At 37.0% G+C, this 13,095-nt stretch overlaps 1 protein-coding gene across 7 annotated transcripts in view; it reads right to left on the bottom strand.

Moving 5' to 3' along the window:
- Window positions 1–5,545: 5,545 nt before the first annotated feature.
- The window catches only part of MECOM (MDS1 and EVI1 complex locus), a 38,843-nt gene continuing 31,293 nt past the window's right edge, over window positions 5,546–13,095 (bottom strand). For 6 of the 7 annotated variants that reach the window (XM_075268689.1, XM_075268693.1, XM_075268691.1 and 3 more), the window contains 7 exons: window positions 11,467–11,633; window positions 11,104–11,181; window positions 10,461–10,630; window positions 9,787–9,931; window positions 7,190–7,414; window positions 6,681–6,864; window positions 5,546–5,847 (listed from right to left, as the gene is read on the bottom strand). In XM_075268689.1, coding sequence (XP_075124790.1) covers window positions 5,713–5,847; window positions 6,681–6,864; window positions 7,190–7,414; window positions 9,787–9,931; window positions 10,461–10,630; window positions 11,104–11,181; window positions 11,467–11,633 — 1,104 coding nt within the window. In that variant the 3' untranslated portion in view covers window positions 5,546–5,712. The remainder of the gene's footprint in view (window positions 5,848–6,680; window positions 6,865–7,189; window positions 7,415–9,786; window positions 9,932–10,460; window positions 10,631–11,103; window positions 11,182–11,466; window positions 11,634–13,095) is intronic. The other variant, XM_075268692.1, reaches the window with a different exon arrangement.

The following is a 13,095-nucleotide window of genomic DNA, read 5'->3' as shown; positions in this document are numbered from 1 at the left end:
CAGATATCTGGTATGTTTGGATACATGGCATGAAGAATTGTGGGAACCCTACACCAACAAGTAAGTATTTGTAGTTAGTTCCCTTTACTTTGCAAGCAATGGAGAATTTGTGGCAGAGGGTGAATGCTCTACTATATTGCTCCGGAGTAAAAACCTGGTTCAGGTAATGTTCTTTCTTTTTTATAGGCCTGTCAAAGTCACGGAATTGCCATTTTTTTCTATAGGATTTCTTTTTCTTGATTGATGGCTTTTCATGCTTGATAAATGTCCATTTTGATGCTTACTATACATATGTAGCATTCACTGTATCTGAACCCTAAATTTTGTGGCTCCTATTAAGTTAGGATATAAAATGTCATTCAAGAGTTTTGCTAAGTATGAAAATAAAGTGGTATCTTGCTTTAGTAAAACTGAAATAGCAACCCAACAAGACATTTGAAAGTGGCAAAGTGCTTTTAAAGCATGTCCTCATTTACCAATAGCCAAAGCCAAGTTAAACCATGCAGTCTTAAAAGGTGTCACTTTCATAATGATGGATGATAAATCTGATGCATCTGTAGACTGTCTAGTCGAAGTGTTTACCATTAGTTGGCTTACTTTGAGTCAGAATTTCACTCTAAATATTTAGTGTAAGTGGGCAATGTCACATTTTAAAGGGGCTCTCCAGGCACTCTTTATGGACTAACTTTCTCTGGGGTATTTAGATGCTATACCTAGGCTGGCTCTGACCTTGTGCCACTTTGCCTCTTCCCTCCTCGTCTGTGTTCCCCACTAGTTACCAGTGCTATGGGGGATATATTTACTATAACCTGCTAGCCCCTGCAGCACAGGTAGGGTAATTTACCTGTAAACACTGGAGAGGTTAGGTGACCAGGGGTAGGGTACTCCATTCATGAGTATCATGGGTTAGAGCCGACCCAGAACCCCTAGGTACAACATCTTTATAAAATAAACAAAAAAACTTTGCAATGGTAGCACCACACAATGTTAAAAAAAAAAACACTCTAGACTGATAAGTTAATGAAATCTAAAAATAATATTAACGTTTTTGGTTACAAAGTTTGAAACATATTCTGCCAACACTGCTAAACTCACCCTTGTTCTACCTCTGATGTGCTACACTGTAAAAATCAATGGACTTGAGAATGTGCTGTGAATTTCTGCATTACTTTCTTTATACAGCACCTTCATTACTAATTGACTTCATATGTAGCAAGTGTTGTATAACCCGAGAGCAGGATAAACACATTACGAGAATGTTATGTGAATCGCTAAGATAGGTGAAGTGTTAGGGGGAAAAAAACAGAAAATAGAGATCAGTGAAAAGTCACAAATGAAGCAGCTTTCCATAGCATACTGTAAGAGAATGGTCACTTCTGTAGGTGACAAATTTAGCACATTCCTGGAATACAGACAAGGTTATTCATTGGCATAGCAGGGCTAAGAAATGCAATTAATCATCGACCCTTGGGTAAATGGGTGGTGTTTGAGGGAACCTCTTCCTTATGATATTAAAGGACCAAAAAAACCTAAAATACAAGCTGCTTTACATGAAAGAGTGATTAGTAACCTTCTAAATACTGCAAGTATACATACAAACCTTTCAGGATACTACAATGAGCTACTTGTCACTAAAATGAGGTTTTGTTTATCACATAAAGTGTAAGTGAAAGACTTCACAAAAAGTAATTAAAATGGAAAACATAATTTATCTATAAACACAAGACTTCCAGTAAGAACACCGCACCAGCGTCATTACTAAAAGCAGCCATTATCATCAGCTAATGGCCATATTAAATGGTGTTCATTTACAACTGTTCAGCAATATTTATTGACATAAACCATGTGCGAGATTATTTGGGTTTTAGGTATAGAATTGCGTTAATATTATTTATAGGGAGGTGGGTGAGAATTGTAACTTGCAGAAAATGTTCTGAAAAATAAATATTTTTGGCCCATTGGATGAATGGTCAACATATAAAAACCTAGGGAACCCTTCAGAGAGCACTAATGTTGCTCAAATATCAAATATGACAGGTTTCCCAAACCAGGACTACAGCACAAAACATTGCCTTTTACAGTCAATGATCATCTTTTAGCAACATATTTTTAGTTGTAACATTTTGTGCTGTTATAAAGGGAATCTGTCACCAGACCCAGCCCTGCAGATTGATTCATGTGACCTGTGTTTTCCCCTTGTAAATTAATATGTCCTTTGCCAAGAACTCACAGTTCATGTCAAAATGCAAATTAGCTCTTAGGAGCAACTAGAATATTGAAATTGATCAAGAGGTAATTTGTATATTGACAAAACAGCTATTTAGTCGCAACAGACACACCGATTCACAATGGCTAAGCACTATGTGATGCAGATAACCCTAACCCATCTGCAGAGTTGGGTTCTACTGAAAGACTGTCTTTCAAATGATATTAAAATATAACAACATTTTGAAAAATCTTACTAGAGATGGGAGAACCCCTCAGGATTAATTGTGTTTTAGGTTCGAATTGAACAAGTTGGGCACAAACCAAACCCTAAATTGGCTTAAAACATAGTGTGGAGCACTGTCCGGGCCAATCACATGAGAGCTGCTCTCATTATGGAGAAAATCACGTCGAAATCTCTAGAGAACCTTCGGCTCTCCAGCTGCTGTGAAACTACATCTCCCAGCATGCTCTAATCACTTCCATGGGAACTCCAAGAACAGCAGAGCAAGTATGCAAGCTGGGAGTTGTAGTTTTGCAACAGCTGAAGGTTCCCTATTCCTGCTCTAGAGGGATCGGATAGCATGCGCACACAGAAGGAAAAGGGTCCACAGATGTACAAATGGTGGATGAAAATCTTTACTGGTTAACGACAACGCGTTTCAGGGGGAACAAAAATTAGCCTTTATCAAGTGAATATAAATACAACTTATTCTGAGGAATATACCCTCAAAATGGAGGAACCGGTTGTGCGCTCCTTTTGGTGGAATGAAATGCTGGTACGCTGATGTAACAACAACGTGATTTATTTAAGATATTAAATAAATTACGTTGTTGTTACATCAGCATACCAGCATTTCATTCCACCGAAAGGAGCGCGCAACCGGTTCCTCCATTTTGAAAGTATATCCCTCAGAATAAGTTGCATTTATACCGTTCGACCCGAGAGTCATAAGCTTCAGATTCGGTGATTAATACCCGATTACATATCATAAAAGCGTAAGACAAGGTAAAGGACTGTGAAATCTACGAAGTCTCATATGCCTAATTAGCGCGCCCACGTTTGGTTCGTTATATTTCTTTTGGTTCAAGTGAATATAAGCGAACAAAGTACAAAAACTCTCCAGATGATAGATGAAGAGACGATTTCATACACCATTTGTACATCTGTGGACCCTATTCCTTCTGTGTGCTCATGCCATCTGATCCCTCCAGAGATCTCACCCTGGTTTTCTCCATTTCCTGACGCATCCTTGTGACATGGAATAGTTTCACTACCACCTGTAATACGGGCTTGAGTTTAAGCGATATTAGATATTATGACTACATCACAACAACTGAAGGGGAGAGGCCATTTTTTGGTTATACTGTTCTCTCTCGTATTACTGTATCACACGATGTGCAGCTTTCGTGTCTCATTATTGAATTCAATTGCGACAGTGACTCTATAGCAGAGACACTGCTATCATCAATCCCTGTACTGTGACACCATGATGTCACAATATAGGGATAGAAAATAAGAAAAAAAATTCATAGCGGAGCTGCTGCCACTATTGCCGGCGGTGGCCCTGCACTTTGGTCATTTGAATATTGAATAGCAGACTCCGTTCTCCTGTATTTGGCTAAATTTGGATTTCACACTGGAGCAGGTGCTTTGGCATCAAATCCAAATGGACAAAGTGTCTATACAGAGCAGGGCCACCGCCACCATGCCCTCTTTTTGCTTTACCCAAAGCTATTTATTAGAAATGAGCGAACACTGTTCGGATCAGCCAATCCGAGCAGCACGCTCCCATAGAAATGAATGGAAGCACCTGGCACGTACACTTTGCCGGCGGCCGGTCGCCGTGCCAGGTGCTTCCATTCATTTCTATGGGAGCGTGCTGCTCGGATCGGCTGATCCGAACAGTGTTCGCTCATCTCTACTATTTATATATTTGCTGATCCCTTCATAATACTAATCATGCTTATCTTGACATATTGATAATATTATTGGAGTTCTCCTTTAAAAATTATTTATCTATTTGTTAAAATAACTTTGCTTATCTGCAGTCGAGTTGAGCTGAAGATGCCCAATGTAAAACAGCGGTGTGTAATTTGCAAATGAAATCAAGCTTTTTTTCCTCTCTCCATATAATAGTTTCAAAACATACAAGCTTAATATTTGAATCTGAAAAACAAAAGTACATATAAGGTGACATTTCTCATAGACTCAAATGGAAGCAAGACTGACCCTCCAACATTGTAGTTCTTTATTTTCATGTATTTACTCCTCCCAAAATAATGTATTGAATGTGTAACAATTACAATTATACAAAACAATTAAAGTACCTCAATTATTCAAAATGAGATTATAAAAAAAAAAAAAAAATATTTGGGAAAAAAAAATTTCGGTCCCTCAAAAATGGAAAAAAAAAAAAATTACACTTTTTCAAAACAGGATTGGAACACTTCATTTTACAAACAGGATTAACAGGAACATAACACACAAGCTTACAGACAAACAACATAAAATAACGAATACAATTTTAATCAGGAGAATCATGCGTTCATGAAAGAAATTAAAACAAATTTGTACAAGTGAACAAAATTATTTTTTTAAAAAAATGCAACTATTTTCTCAAGGAAATAATGTGTTAGAAAATTCCGCACACACATACATAATTCTGTATCCAGACAATATTGAAATGTGTGAGTGCCTTTGACAACATAAGAAATGTAACAGTGCTAACAATAAAAAAAAAAAAGAAGAAATAAATACAAAAGTATACAAGCAAAAAAAATAAGTCAAAAACACCGACATGATTGTCTAAAATTAAAATGTCAACACATTGATTTGGCAAACATTGAACTGTAAGATATATTAGTGGTATCAGCAATGAAAATGGACCTTTATCGACTTAAGTTCTCTTTGAGTACTGGACATTGCAAAATTCAGAATATACACATAATTGCTTTTTTTTCCCCAAAAACAATTAAGACACAATTAAGGAAAGAACAAATGATTCCCTGTTATTTTCTACATTAAGTGATAATGTACATTTGTAAATAACTACTTCTGTCTTCAAAGTGTTTAAATACATGAAGCTTGTGTTATAGAAATCATCTATATTGAAGCAACTCTTTGTCACACTTGTAGTAAATCAGTGTGTATAAAAAATGATTCTGTTTTTTTTTTTTCCTTTTTGTTTTGAGTGCTTGTATAAGTGTCAAGGTAACACAGAATGCGCTGGAGGACTTATCGTCCATCAAAGTCCAAAGTTTTCATATTCTGTCTTTTTTGCTCAGGAAATCAGCAGCTGCCTTTGCTGTGCAAAACAAAACAAATGAGAATAAATAGTTTTTCTTAAATTATTCCATTTAAGGTCACCAGGATTTGAGATGACCCTGCAGGTAATAAGGCATCCTGCTCTTCAGTCTTTTCTCTATTTTTTTTTTCTAAAAAGTCTCATATGGAAGAGCCATGCGAAGTCTCGGACTTGGTCCCATGTAGGTGTCCCCAAATTGTCATACATGACTTATTGAGTGTAGGGCAGTAGATTCTGCAGCTGCTCTTGCCATGTTGTGCCACATGCTGGTGGAGTTGTGGCCCGTTGCATGGATTGGTTCCTGGTCAGACAGAGACAGCATCATTGCATATGCCTTAAATGTAGAGAAAACATTGATAAATTATAGAAAATCATTTGTTACTTAGCAGGTATTAGATGTGGCTTAGAAAAGAGTTACATTGCGCCAACTAGAATAAACATGTGCATCATTGAGATTGAGGCAGGTTTATTAAAACAGTCTAAGTCCAGTTTCAGACGACTGTGTGTTTCTAGCCGGCCGTGAATTAAAGGAATGGGCAGTGCGCGGGGACACATGGATGTCCCCCACGTGCTGCCCATGCACTGGCTGTGCTTCCACGGCCCCTTTCATTAAATTACTAGGAACCACAGAAGCAAGGGTCACAAAATAGGGCAGGGATAGGACTTGTTCTATATTTTGAGGGCTGGTCTGTCGGCCTGCACATGTGACTGTGTAATTCACGGTCATTTGTACAGGCCCATAGAAATGAATGGGTCAGTGTGCTGTCCGTGAAATACACAGATAGCACACTGACCATGACCACAGTCATCTACAAGGGGCCTAAAAGCAAAATTGTCTAAGTTCCTCAATGCAACCAATTTGAGCACCTTTTATTTTGTATTATGCACCTGGAAAATGAAACCTGCACTGCATTGCTATTGGCAACTAAGACAATTTTGATTTTAAAGAATGTAATAAATTTGCACCATTGTGTGTATATGTATGCCAACCATGACTATATATTAGTTATTTCCAGCATGCCATTTAGATTATATCATATTATGTGCTATTAGGGGCACCCAAAAAAATTTGTGATGTTCTTTTTACAGTACGTATAAATAATTTGGACTGTTCTTTGCCAAGTACAAGTTTAATTGCGTGGTAGAAGCAAACCATCTGTCATTTACCTGGGATTTGGACTTCCTATATATTGGCGGCTTTAAGTCTTCTGCCAAATGAGAAGATGTAAAAGGAGAGAGATCATCATCATTGAACTGATTCTCATCCATTTTTCTCATCTTAAGACTGTCTGTGAAGTGCCTGATGTGATCCAAAGCAGACAGACCAGTTTTGAAATCTTCATCGTCATACCTGTGTGAAACAATTACAGAATTGGTGACGGATTAAAAAAAAGAATTTATATATTGCTACATCATTTCTAATAAGCGCCCTGCTCAATATAGCCACAGATACCATAGCCGATTCAGCCGCAGAGCCCTCGGAAGACACCAGCTGACTAGGACTATTCATCTGAGCCTAGTCAGTGGTGGAAAGCTTCAGCTTTCTGCCATAGGAGGCAGGAGGTACAGAAATGAATGAGGACATTTTCTAACAATGTGAATAGCCCTTAAAAGCATTAAAAAAAAAAACAAAAAAAAAAAAACACACACACACAAAAAAAAAAAAACATACTAACCTGCTAGGTGAGACTTTGCAGTTTAATTCAGCTTTACTTGCTTCTTCAAAATCATTGTCATTGCAATTTTCAAGTAGACTTGTGTTGGGTTCCTTCATCGATTTCCCTGCAATATCACTTTCTTCATCTTCCTCATCTAAGATAGCTTCATCTTCAATCTCATCATCATCCAGAATATCAGAATTCTGACCAGTCAGCATAATTTTATCATGGGCACCATTCATTCTAAAGAGAGATATGGCGCACACATTAATCCCATTCCCCATACATGCCCAATTTATAGGCTCAAAATGGTTTGAATTTTTATTTGTATACATAAATTTTAATATAATACATTACTTTTGGATTTATATATTTTTAGATTTCTAAACAATCATATAGGATTAGATTTTTACCAGTTTGGCATATAAGCAATATTACTCATATCTGTATGAATATAGTATAACATAACCAAAGTATGAAGACATTCATCTAGTAAAATATTCTTGGATGTATAATTTCTTCACTTTTCAAAGTTATATAAAAGCATAAAAATAAACACGAAAAAGTAACTTTCTATATATTTTCTATAGGTTTTCTAGATTTTCTTGGTGAATTGTTAAAGAAAATATTTAGATAAAGACTAAACCTCCTCAGTCTATTACAGCACAGAGCAACTCCTGTCAAGTCTACAAAATGGGTCTTTTATTCTCAGGAAATAATCTATTGACTAAATCATCTGTAACCACATTAGAAATGCGTCAGTAATTCTCCAAATCATGTATCACACTTCCTAGACAATGGGCTTCCTTGGTAAATTAAGACTTCACTATTCGGGTTCTATTTTTTCTTGGAGTCTCTCCTCCTATATACATCACCCCCACTGGGATACATGAAAAGTCAACACTGTTAAAAAGGATCAATGAAAAAAAGTCAGGAAATGATTAATTTAAATCAGAAAAGCTGAACGCAATGAATCTGTAAGAGTCAAACAGGATAATTACTGGAACACTCAATGCCCAGTGACTTCTATCTTTTATGTGAGTGTAATGATAGTTTGGACCACCAGTGGAACTCAAAAAAGAAAAAAAAATATGTAGACGGCACAGCCGAAATAATGTGCTAGTTATGCTACATCACATTTCTCATGGGTGAAGGTTTCATGAACTGGACCTAAAGAAAGGAACGCTTTATGATTGAATAAACAGATTTGCTAATTACATCTCCAAGTTCAGTAATTTGCCAGGGATAAAATATCCATCAAGTGCAGTCAGAATATAGAATTCTGAAAAGGAAACACTGGCTGACCCTACGACCCTCTCTCTTTATTAACTTCCTGTTTAGGGACATGTTGTAACCAGATGTTAAATGAAAGTCACCAATCAAAAAAGCAAAAGATAAAAATACCTTACAAAAACACTTGTTATTGCTAATGTTTTAGTAATATAGGCTATAGGAATAAATGAACATGTTGTATAGCTAAAAATCAAAGAAAAACGTCCTAGCTCGTGTATACATCCAACTGAATTAGTATTACAAAACTGAATGTGGATGATGAAGTGCTATTGACAAATAATAAAACTGGTTTTATATCTTTCCATAATGCATAAGGTTTAATAAACATGCTATAGACTATCATTATAGTACTATGCAGGCAGATATAAGTAACGAAATATCTCCCATAATGGATATTCTTAACCTAAACTACAATACCAAAGATTATGGAGGATGGAGTTTCTAAGATAAATCATATTCAGAAAAGTCATCATTCTTAGAAAATACAAACCCTTTATTATTGAGTCCAAAATTAAAATTTTAAAGTTTACATAATAAACTTTCTTGGAGTAAGGCTGTGATCAAACTTGTGTCGGGGTACTTGAATGACGGAGAGCCCATCTTCTAAAACAGCGGTTACTCGTGAACACTGTAGACTAAAATGGGGTTCACCAAGATTCTGCTGTTTTTATACTAAACTGAGAGAAAAGTCCTCTTCACAGGGCTTTTCTCTCTGCCAATTTTTGTTGGAGTCTCCTTCAGTGGTACCTTTAAGTAACCTTCTGAGACAGCATGGTGGTTCAGTGGTTAGCAACGCTCTTATTGTGAAGGTCCTGGGTTTGAATCTGACTAAAGCCTATTTCTATGTGGAGTTTGGGTGTTCTCTCTGGTTTTTGCGTGGGTTTCCTCCAAGTTCTCCTATTTCTACTCACAGCTCAAAAATCTACAGAAAGGCAAATTGACTTCTATGAACTTGACCCTTGCCCTTGATGGGGATAAGTTCCTATATGACTTCCCAGGGCCACAACCCTCTGTGCTTTCAGTCCCTCTTGCGAGAACAGTGCATTAGACATGTATGGTGTAGTGTCTTTGGGTAGCCTAAGTCATAAGAATAACCAGTCAACTTGCCTGAATCCTGCTGTATGTCTAAACTACCCTTGATGGGCTTCATTTGTCACCAGAATTATTGCCACTTTTAACAATATACTAGTACAGTCACTGACTGCAAGAACATCTGTTTGAGCACCTCATGTTTTCCTGTCAGACATGAAAGTTGTGCAAACTGCTCTGTGCTGCATAGCCATTACAATGATGCTATTGGTCTGTGACCTTAAAGGTCTTACCTCTCTTCTGGGTTTAAGGGTGAATGTTTGGTATGACTGCTGTTCCCAATAAAATTTCGTATTTCAGTGAAATAGGAATCCTCTTTGTCATCCAAAATGGCACCAGTGCCTTCGGACTCGGAGTGAGGGGAGGATGCAGCTGTACCTGGTTGAAGGAAGGAGAGGCTTAGTTTTATGCATTGTATGTGTAATTTTGTTCAGAATTTAGGGAAAGGTATGGTTTGAATGTCATTGAGAAGAACATTAGAAAATCATTTGTAAGCTTGGCCTGACAAAGCCCAATGACATACATAACCTGATCAGTATTGGCAGCTATAATAAAGATATAAGCCCTTATAGTGCTGATACAAATTAAGTGGGTATGTTTTGCCCACTTGGCTACTATACCCCAATATGCATAGACACTAAAAGAGATTATATCTTTGGAATGGCTGGATGGATTGAAATAAACAAGACAAAATCCTCAGGGTAACGGCATCCATCAGATAATGTAGGTCAGTGGGCCTTCAGACTGTGTAGATTTTTTTGTAGGACTAGACTAGTTAAATTGAGTTTCCATATTGTGTGACATAACTTGGTTTCTAATCTACTCTTTTCGGAGTTGTACAGTGTTCAGTTCTTCCAACCACAGGAATATACAATGTCCTAGCACATGATGAGATACCATTGCTTACCAGATATGTTGCCATTCTCATGCTTTTTTAAGTGTCGATCCAGATTGGTTTGCTGACCAAAACATCTATCGCAGAGATGACATTTAAATGGTTTTTCTTTGTTGTGAATGTTGCGGACATGTCTCTGGAGATTTGAGGAGATACTGAAGGATCGGTCACAATATTTACATCTAAAGAGAGAAGATAAGCATAAAAGGGGAACAATAGATGAATAAAATTAGGAAAAATGGAATTGCTTAATATGGATCATTCTTAGAACTTTTCTACAGATCCTGGTCTTTGTGAGGATATTAGAGTCAAGTGAAATCTTATAAATTGACTCTCAATATTTGCTCATTACAAATAAATTCACCAAAGGTGGTTTCCAGCCCAAGTCATGAATAGGTAACACGTGTTACTGGACTGTTTTGTGGCCGACTAGAATAATGAATTTAATATGTACAACAATCCTTTCTCACTTCCATTTTGATGAAAATCCCACCAAAGCTCATTGAAGCCAGCGCTTCTACAACAAATCTTAAGCATTTAATCTAAACAAGATACATTCAGCATATGAGAGATCCAAAGATCAGCTCAAAATACAAGAGCAATTGAAATTACAAAAGTCATGTGTGTTCTTAAAGTATCCAAAGGTATTTCTTACCGATAAGGCTGCTCTCCTGTGTGGGTTCGCAGATGGCGAGTTAAGTTTGCAGATCTGGGGAAGATTTTTCCACAGTACCTAATAAAATACACAACATAGGAAAATTAGATTTACATAGTCATTTCAGCATTGTTGTTCCCACATCTGCCTTCTATTGTATTCGTCTTATCAGTTTCTCCATATTTCCCTCTGTTATACTAGTATTATTACACAACTATTACAGTTCCGTGGTTAGGATTGCCAAAAACAAGCTGATCAGTTATTAAGACAGAGTCATCTGCCCTATGTAACTGGCCTTCTCACACTACACATGCCATGATATTAAGTCATCTCCAATAAACGTATGTTGTTTCTGTCACGTACCTGCATGTATATCGTTCTTTGCCTTTCCGCAGAATAGTTTCTGGAAGAGCAGCGGGTGAGGTTCGAAAATTGAACATGGAAGGAACAGACTGTATCAGCTCACTGGACTCCGGTTTAAGAGCGTTGAAGCTTTCCAACTTCTCAGCCATGTTTTCTATTGCTGACATCTGCAAAAAACAGCAAATAGGCAATTGAGGAAGCTGGAAGACATGCAGTCAATGGCTAGTAAACCATACATATCTGAAGGCTTAGTACCAGGATAAAAATAAAAAAATTAAATATGCATTTTCATCAGTAACCTGAGTGTTCTATTAAAATGAAACAGACATTTACTCATTTTATAGAATCGTAAGCTTCAGATAAACGTGTCTATATTCAGCATATATTAATTCAATAATACAATAAAGAGAGCTGTACTCTAGTAATATAAAAATGCTTCAAAAACACACAACACCCGCCTTCCATTCTGACAATATCTTTACTTTATGACACACACAATAAAAACATTGTGTGCGTTTCTTCAATATAATGTAACATATATTTATACCCAAACTCAATAAAAAAGTTGAAAAGAAACTCAGACACCCAATTAAATTTGCTCGTACGTCAGCATTTATTTCTCTATACCCTTGATAAGATATATTTTATGTTTAACAACCATTTATGTAACTGTCTGGGTGCCAGCTCATTTTCTTTCCTCACAGGTGGTCTGCTGAATAGCAGATGTATCCCGAAATACCATTAACAAGACAAAAATTCCATCTGCTTTGACTTGTCCATAAAATTCAATATAATGATAGATTCCATATTGAAAAAAATTGTTCAGGAAATGCGTTTTGTTCTGAATAGAACTCACTGTATATTGTGGGGATAACAGAGCACATGCTTTTAAGTCCAAGTACAATGAAAAAGACTTGGAGCAGTTGCTGCTCGCTTACTGTAAGGACATATGGCACACAATGAATTTAAAACTTGTCCGGTGAGAAAATAAAATTTCATTTTCAGACAGGATCAGAAAGGGTTAAAAAAAAAAAAAAAAAAAAAAAAAAAAAAAAGGAAGCAGGACTCACCTCATCGATCCTTCACCACTTCCATTCCAATGCTTAATAGATCCCTGCCGGTCTCTACTTCCTGGATCTATCTCAATACACAGGGAATACCTGAAAATGGCCACTTAGTCAATCACTGGCCACATTGATGACCCACCTCTACTAGTGATTGGCAGAGTGGGATTTCAGGTGTGGCAAAACTGGACTCAGAACTAACAATGTGGGGACCAGGTAAGCATCAGAACAGGAGTGGAAGGGTATCAGGGAGGTGAATACACCCTTTAACTACTGTAAGCCGGTTCAAAATGTTTCTTGGAAGAAAACTGGTTTAGGCTGAAGCCCCATGTTGCGGAAACGCAGCATTTTTTATTGCAGAATTTTTTATTTTTTTAACCAAACCCAGGAGTGGGTTGAGCAGATGGTAGAAGTATAAGAGCTTCCTATATATTTACCATTCTTTTTGTAGGTTTGGCTCAAAAAAATGCAACAAAAAGATGTTGCGTTTCCGCAACATGAGGCCCTAGCCTCAAAATGAAATGGTTGCCGAACGGCAATGACTGTATTTAGTATCTAGGATATA

This window comes from Leptodactylus fuscus, chromosome 3 (assembly GCF_031893055.1).
Source record: "Leptodactylus fuscus isolate aLepFus1 chromosome 3, aLepFus1.hap2, whole genome shotgun sequence".
Classification (NCBI taxonomy): Eukaryota; Metazoa; Chordata; class Amphibia; order Anura; family Leptodactylidae; genus Leptodactylus; species Leptodactylus fuscus.
The sequence above is the reverse complement of the archived record's forward strand: the minus strand, read 5'-3'. Positions and strand labels throughout refer to the sequence as shown.